Below are 8,199 nucleotides of genomic sequence, written 5' to 3' on the forward strand. Positions count from 1 at the left end.
CAGCCCCCCATCTCCGTCCCCAACCCCCCATGGCCTCGGAGACCAGAAACTGGGGCAAAGGCGGCCGCAGTGTGGGGCAGAGGGGACGGGCAGGCACTGGTGGGAGGCTGGGCCTCAGGCGGGGCCGGGGCGCCCGGGGCTAGTGTCCCTGGCCGCCGGCCAGCGGCCCCACGGGAGAAAGCCAGGAGGCAGCTGCAGAAGCGATCGGGAGGCCGCGCTGCCAGCCCGAGGGGGGAGGAATTCCTGGGGCTCCCACCCCAGGGCTGGGCCTGGGGTCTGGGTAAGGAGCGGAGTCCCCAAGCCAGGCCAGGGGTGCCAGGAGGTGGGGTCCAAAGGCTATCGGTGTTGGGAGGAGAGAATGGGGTCTCCTTCCTGCCCTTGAGGGTCGAGGAAGACGAGGAGAGAGGCTGGCTGCCTGTTGGCCTGGATGTGTGTGTGTGTGAGTGTGTGTGTGTGTGTGTGTGTGTGTGTGTCACTCTGTGTATATCCCGAGAAAGTCGTTGTGAGTGTGTGGCTGGGCGTGGGTGGTTCCACGTGTTTCCGTGTGGCTGTGTGTGTCGGCGAACGTGTCAAGGGTGGTCGTGACTCCGAGGTTGTGTGACCTGGTGGAATTGTGTGTCTAAGTCCGCTCGTGCCTGTGGCTGTGGCTAGATGTGACTTTGTGTGACTCCGGCGGGACTGTGTAGGCCTAAGAGCGTCTTTGCGGGATTCTGTGCAGCGGATTTTGTCTCTATCCTGTTGTATCGTGAAACGTGCGTGCCTGTGTGTGTGTCAGCATCTGGGGGTGTCTTGCCTCAGTGTGGCTAATTTAGTGTGTGTCTGGGAAGGTGTGTATTGTGCGTGTGGGTCTGACATGGTGAGCCTGTGTGTGAGAGGCTCCGGGCGTGGTGTGTGTGGCTGCGTGTGTGGTTGTACCTGTGTGTGACTTTGTGTGGCCATACAGGACCGTACAGGATTGAGGGCAAGGTGTTGGACGGTGTGACTGCCTGTGATTGTGTCTGCGGTCACAGCTGTGAGCGTGCGTATGTGTAGGAGTGTACCTTTTGTGTAACTGTGTCTGTGTGTGGTTGTATCTGTATGGACGGTGGGTGCGCAAGTGTGCCTCTGTGTGTGCGTGTGTTTGTGCGCGCGCGCGCGTGCGCCGGTGTCCATGTTTGTGACTGCCTGTTGCTCTCACTGTGTCTTTGTGGTTGTGTGACCGTGAACATCTGTGCAGGTCCCAAGTTGCAAACAGGGGCGTGTCTGGGAGTCTGCGTCTTACAGTGCTCGGCCAGGGTTGTGTCCAGACGTGCGCTACTGGGTGGGGGTGTGCGTGTCTGCGTGTGTGCTCATGCGTGCGTTGGCGTGGAGGTGTGGCTGCCTCTGTGTGTGAGATCTCTGAACACATGTGAGTGACTAGCAGAGGGCAGGCCTCAAATCTGGACTCTGCCACTTCTAAACTGTGGGACCTTGGGCAAGCCACTTGACCACTCTTTGCCTCAGTGTTCTCATCTGTAAAATGGGAATAATGACACTATCAGCCGCCTAGGTTGTTGTAAGAGTTAAATTAGTTAAAACAGGCAAAGCACTTGGAACAACGTGTGGCACACAGTAGGTGCTACCTAAGTGCTAATGATGCTTATTTTTCTTGTGTGCACCCGGGGTTCCTCTCTGCCACGTCTCTCATTCCCGTGCTGACTCAACCTCCCTCCTTCCTCCCTCCCTGCCCCATGAGACACACTTTCCCAATCCGGGCCAGCCTGTGTGTTTATGCAGACATCGGGGAGGGAGGGGGGCGCTCCAGCTGCTGGCCCTCCTGTGACCTCGCCTTTCCTCCCCCCAAACAACGTCCCCCACCCCCACCCCACCCTGTCCCCAGCAGCCCCAGCAAGGAGCCTGCTTCCTCCTGGGCAGGGGGGGCCTGAGCACCAGCACCGCCCCCCCAGCAGAGCATGGAGCCCCATGGGGCACCTCTTGCCTGCGTGTCTTGAGGAAGTTCCTTAACCTCCCTGTGCCTCAGTTTCCTCATCTGGAAGATGGGGCCGTAAAAGTGCCTGCCTCCTGGGGTTCTAAAGGTTCGTTCTGTCCTGGATGGTGCCGGTGACTCAGTGATGGTCCCTGTTCTGCCAGTTAACTTTCTTTTTTTTTTTTGGCCAGTTAACTTTCTAACACTCAGTGTTCCCTCCTCCAGGAAGCCTTCCCTGACCCCTCAGGCTGGGTCAGCCATCCCCTCTGAGCTCCCACGCCTCCCTGGGCTCCCTCTTTCCAGCCTGGCCACTGTGGGGACAGGTCTATGTCCCCAGTGGACTGTGAGCCCGTAAGGACAGGGCCGGGGCTGCCTCGGGCTCCAGCACAGGCCCGGCCTGAATGACTGCCCCACCCCCGTGTCCGGCATTAACCGTGACTAATACTTGTCGAGCACTTACTGTGCGTCTGGCACTGTTTTTTAAAAGCAAAAACGTACAAAAAAACCCCCAGTTTTGTTGAAGTATAATTTACATACCATAAAGCTTAACCATTTTGAAGTGTACAGTTCAATGCCGGGCATTGTTTTAAGTTCTTAATATATTACTATATTCACTCATTTATATTCTTTTAATAGTCACAGAAGTCCTATTATAATTTCCATTTTACAGAAGAGGAAACAAGTTCAGAGAGGTTAAGCTACTTGCCTCAGGCCACACAGCTGATGAGGGCAGAGGAGGGATTGAAATCCAGGTCTTCCTGGCTGCCAAGTCAGGTCTCAGTGACTCCTCTCTGCTCGCCCAAGCATCGCTCGTTGGTGAATGAATGAGTGGATCAGCGAAGGCAAGAATGGGTGGACGAATGAGTGAACGAGGAAACAAACGGTGAAAGGAATGAATGAAGGAGCCCGGGAGCCGGCTGCTGGGATGGGTGCTCCAGAGGGCGGGAACCTTGTCTGCGTGTTCTCTGTGGCACCCCCAGCTCCCGGGACAGGGCGTGGCACACGTAAGACTCTTGGTAAATATCGTTAAGTAAATTAAAAATATGTAACGTCTGCTAATGGCAAGAACGTAGCCATCCAGGGTGAACTGTAGTTGCTGGATTTCGGGGGGATCGGACAGGTCCAGGGGAGGAGCTGGGGTGGCAGGGGCACTTGGAGGTTTGGGGGAGGGCACTGCTTTGGAAACGCTTCAGTATTTCACGGTACCAAAGCACACCACTGTATCTGCCCAATGAATGAATGAAAACGTGGAGGGGGTGGTTGCCCCCTGTAGCCAGATGGCTTGAGCGGCTGGAGCCAGAGCGATGGGGAAATTCTGCAGGCTGCGGAGTCAGAGACTTGGGGCCTCGGCTATTTCTCCTAGGCAGGATTTGAATAGTTAACAACCTGAGCATCCGTACAGTCCAGTATCAGTCCAGAGCAATGGAGACTAGGGAATGGCTGGAGGGTGGGGGTCTGATCTCTGCCCCTCGCGCCCCCCAGGCTACGACTTCCCGGCCGTGCTGCGCTGGTTCGCGGAGCGCGTGGACCTCATCATCCTCCTCTTTGACGCGCACAAGCTGGAGATCTCTGACGAGTTCTCGGAGGCCATCGACGCCCTGCGGGGCCACGAGGACAAGATCCGCGTGGTGCTCAACAAGGCCGACATGGTGGAGACGCAGCAGCTGATGCGCGTCTACGGGGCGCTCATGTGGGCGCTGGGCAAGGTGGTGGGCACGCCCGAGGTCCTGCGCGTCTACATCGGCTCCTTCTGGTCCCAGCCCCTCCTGGTGCCCGACAACCGGCGCCTCTTCGAGCTGGAGGAGCAGGACCTCTTCCGCGACATCCAGGGCCTGCCGCGCCACGCCGCCCTGCGCAAGCTCAACGACCTGGTGAAGAGGGCGCGGCTGGTGCGGGTGAGCCGTCCCGGGGGCCGCGCGCGCAGGCGGGGGGCGGGGGTGTTCCCCCACGGTGCTGCTCGTCCCCGATTTTTTGTTACGCCCAGGGTAGTTAGTTCCCTTCAAGGTGGGAGGGATCGCCGCCGTTCTCTGTCTGCTCCGGGTCCCCCTGCCTTCTCTGCCCTGGTATTCCTTCCCTCACCTCCCACCCCGTCCGGTTGTGTTAGCCTTGGGTGCTTCCCACCCCCGTCTCCCACGACTGCTGTGCTACTGAACAAACGCCAGGTCCTCACGGTGGCCCACAAGTTGTCCCCTCGCCCCACTCCTTTCCCTGTCTGTGTTCATCTCCTCTTCCCTTCCCATCATTCATTGTACTTGACCCTGACCACCTCCGTCCTACCTCAGGGCCTTTGCACCTGCTCTGCCCTCCTCCTGGGAACCTCCTCCGCCTCCTGGCCCCCTCCCAGCTGGCTAGCCATGTGGCTCACTCCCCACCTCTTCCAACCCTTTACTCAAACGTGCCCTTCTCGGGGAGGCTGTCCTTGCCCTCCTTTTTATGACTGTAACTCCCCCCTGTGGGTCTTGCTTTATGCCTTACTCTGTTGTCTTCATAGCGTCCTCACTGCCTGGCCTCATGCTACCCATCCACGGGTTTCTGTGTTTAATGTCTGCCTTCTCCACTTGTATTTAAGTCCTACAGAATGAGAGAGCTTTGCATTCTTTCACTGGTGAATCCCCAGCGCCTGGAACAGAATCGGGTGCTCAGTAAATATTTATTGAATGAATGACATTAAACAAACACTCACATTTAACAAACTCTCCTCTGTGCCTGGCCCTGTGTTGGGTGGTGCTGGCGACATAGCAATGACCAAGGCACTTCCTGCCCTGCCCTGCTGGGGCTCCTGGAGAGGAGATAGACCGGCCCCCAGGCCATGATGACCCGGCATGGTCAGGGCTGGCGCCAGGTAGCCGGGGGAGTCAGGGAGGGCTCCTTGGAGGAGAGGGCATCTGAGGAAGAACGTCAGTGTTGAACCCAGGATAAACAGTGCCAGTAACTCAATTTGAGGCTGGGAGTCAGACCGTCCTGGATGTGGGCTGTGTTGAGGAACCTGTGCTTTGTCCTGAGGGCACTGGGGAGCCATGGAAGGGTTCAGAGCAGGGGAAGGACAGGATTAGACTCAAGCTACCTTCTGGAGGGTGGATTCAAGGCGGGTGAGACTAGGTGCCTGGAGAGCAGGGAGGAGGCCGGAGCAGCAAGGAGGGGCCTGAATCAGGACGGGCCTTGGGGAGGGAGAGGAGAGCAAGAGCACTGGTTTCAGAGCGATTTTGGAGGCTGAATGGAACATTCACAGGGTGGCTGCCAGGGTGGAGGTGGGGCAGGAAGCTGGGCAGGCAGGGAAGCCAAGAAGGTTCTGGGGGGTGGAGGAGCCTGAGGCACTGGTTTGAGGAGCAGTGGAGAGGGGTGAGTCAGAGCCCCCACCCCCCCAGGAATGCTCCGTGGGAGGGAGCTGCCCGGCGAGGACGGGCTGCCGCTGCTGGAAGCGTTGGAATTCACCTTTCCCTCCTCCTTGGCCCAGGCAGGCTCGAGTGTCCGCCTCTCTCTCTCCCTCTCGTCCTCAATTTCGTTCCTTTCCTTGCGCTTGTTCTTTCTCTAGCTCCCCGTCCTCGTCGCTCTCCCCCGCCTCTCTGTCCTCCTCGCGGCCTTTCTCAGATGCCCCCATCGTGGTTCCCTTGGTCCCTTGGTCCCTCGGGGCAGCTGCAACCCAGGGGCGCGGGACAAAGGGGAGGGGCCGGGCCGGACACCTGGTGCCCCCGCCAGGCAGGAGGTGGCTCCGGAAACGCAGACAAACCCCGGAGTCCCGGAGCCCACCCCGCCCTCCCACCTTATCTCTTCCTGGCACCTTCTCCTGCTTCCTCTCTGGAAAAGCCATCAGCGCCCTCCCGCCTCCCTCCTCTCTTCGGGGTCCCTGTGGAGCCTCCCGCGGGCCCCGCCCCCTCACCCCATTGGGCCGCTCTTGCGGGCCCCACCCACCAGGCTGCCCCGCCCCTTCCCTGATTGGCCCCTCAGGCCCCTAGGCCACTCCTTCCCGTCTTCCTGCAGATTCATCCGTGGCTCCCCAGTGCCGCTCAGGACACAGGAGCGTGGCACTCAGGGTCCGCTGTGACAAGCCTCGCTGCCCCTCCCCCGCCCCGTGCCCCGCCCCCACCCCTCACGTATGATTCTGCCGCGCTTGGTCCAGTCACCAACAACAGCCACGCTGCTTCCCTCCCTTCGTGCTCTCCCCAAGCTGTACAAGGCCTTTCTGGACTCTCAGTAACCGCTACCCCCCCGGGCCTCAGTTTCCCCGTCTGTACGATGCAGGGGGTGGATGAGTCCTCTGGCTCTGCCCTTCGGCTGCAGTGAGAACTGCTACCAGGGGCGATTCCATGGTCCGATTCTATAGGGGCCAAGATGCCCTGAACCTTCAGACCAAGATTCTCTGAGATGACCCAGTGACGTTCGTTCAACAGTTGCTGAGCGCACGCGACATGCTCTGGCTCCCTTCTAGGCCCCGAGGAGGCAGCGGGGGACAAGCCAGATAAGCTCCTTTGCTTGTAGGATCACTTTTTAGCGGGAAAGCACACATTAAACAAATTAACGGTTGCGAAGAAAAATGAAGCGGACGAAAGGAATAGTGGGGGACTATTTTACCGAGGTCTAAAGGAGACGGAGGCAGGGGTGAGCTGAGTGGAGATCTGGTGGAAGAGTGTTCTGTGCAAGGGAACAGCAAGTGCAAAGCCTGGTGCCCAGTGGCTGGAGGAGACTGGCTGGTGGAGGGTGGGAGGAGATAAGGATTGGGAACCAGCCAGAGGCCACCAACGTTCTTAACATTCTAAACCTATGACTCTTTCAAATAATTTTTTAACAAGTCTTTTTTATCAAACATTTGGGACCATCTCATGGTAAAACATTCATGCTATGTCAGATGTGGCCCATTCCACAGGTTCCCTTCCCTAGAGGCAACCCCCATAAGTAGTTTCTCGTGTCTCTTTCTGGATACATTCTATTTAATCTATTTAATATAATCGTATATATTTACTTTTTTGAGCCTCTTACAAAAAACAGACACACCGATACTCATTATTCTGGCCTCCTTATTTATTTGTCAGTAACTTATAAGATTGTGGCTCAGATGTTGCCAAGTTGATTGGTTTATTCCACAAACATTTCTTGACTGCTTTCTGTCACATTTTGCTGGTGCTGGGGATAGAGGGGACAGACAAGGTCCCAGCCTTCGTGGGGCTCATAATTTTATGGAGGGAGACAGAATAAGTAAACTGGCAATAAATAAAATCCTAGTAAGTGAGAATAATTGTGAACAAAACAATAGAAAATAATCAGATGGTGGTGGCCGGGGCATCTGGTTCCCATAGGATGGCCTCTGTGACACTCTAAAGGATATCGAGGGAGCCAGCTGTGCAGAGACTGGGGCAGAGTTCCAGGCAGAGCAAGGGGCATGTGCAAAGGCCCTGGGGTGGGGAAAAGATTGGTTTGCTGAGGAAGCTGCCACAGTGAGTGAAGTCAGAGTAAGGAGAGATAATGTTGGATGATTCTGCATGAGCCAGATTGTATAGGGCAGCAGCGCTCAGACCTTTTGGTCTCCAGACCCCTTTATACCTTTTTTAAACTTTTTGAGATAGGGTCTTGCTGTATTGCCCAGGCTGGTCTCGAACTCCTGGGCTCAGGTGATCCTTCCTCCTCGGCCTCCTGAGTAGCTGGGACTACAGGCACTCCCTGCTCCCTGCTCCCTTTATACTCTTAAAGATTATCAAGGACTCGACACCTTCAACGCATGCGCCCTGGTGGGCTCGTCCTCGGGCGGCGGCCCGCGGCGCTTGGTGGACAAGGGTGGCTCCCCCGCGCGATGGCCTCTGCACCACCGTAGTCCCGGCCTCGCTCCCGGCCACCCCTCTGGACTGTCCATGAGGAGGTCTCTGTTGACTGTCACACCCAATCTTGGTCTTTCTCCCCTCCCCAGAAGCAGTTTATCAGCTGAGTGTGTCCTGACTTTTATGTTCGTTAACACTCACACGTATGTTAGTATACGGTATCCCTGTCTGAGCAAATTGCAGAACAACATGTAAAACAGCATACCCTCAGACAATAAAAACACGAACTCCAAATAAGTATTTAATGTGGGGACATGTGTGTATAAACATACACATATGTATACATATACGTATGTGTAATATATGAAATATATATGCATAAAGTATATGTTATACATATATGTATACATATTTATACATCTATACATATAAATACATCCTTATGCACAAACCCCAATACAATATATAACGCCCTAGTATATATAAATATATAACATACTAAGATAT

The 8,199-nt window shown here is 56.1% G+C and overlaps 1 protein-coding gene across 1 annotated transcript in view; it reads left to right on the plus strand.

The window, feature by feature from the left end:
* The window catches only part of EHD2 (EH-domain containing 2), a 20,126-nt gene that overhangs the window by 6,016 nt on the left and 5,911 nt on the right, over positions 1-8,199 (plus strand). Inside the window, exon 3 of the mRNA XM_012653370.1 lies at positions 3,428-3,840. Coding sequence (XP_012508824.1) covers positions 3,428-3,840 — 413 coding nt within the window. The remainder of the gene's footprint in view (positions 1-3,427; positions 3,841-8,199) is intronic.

Source organism: Propithecus coquereli, unplaced genomic scaffold (genome assembly GCF_000956105.1).
Source record: "Propithecus coquereli isolate 6110/MARCELLA unplaced genomic scaffold, Pcoq_1.0 Scaffold42, whole genome shotgun sequence".
In the NCBI taxonomy this organism is placed as follows: Eukaryota; Metazoa; Chordata; class Mammalia; order Primates; family Indriidae; genus Propithecus; species Propithecus coquereli.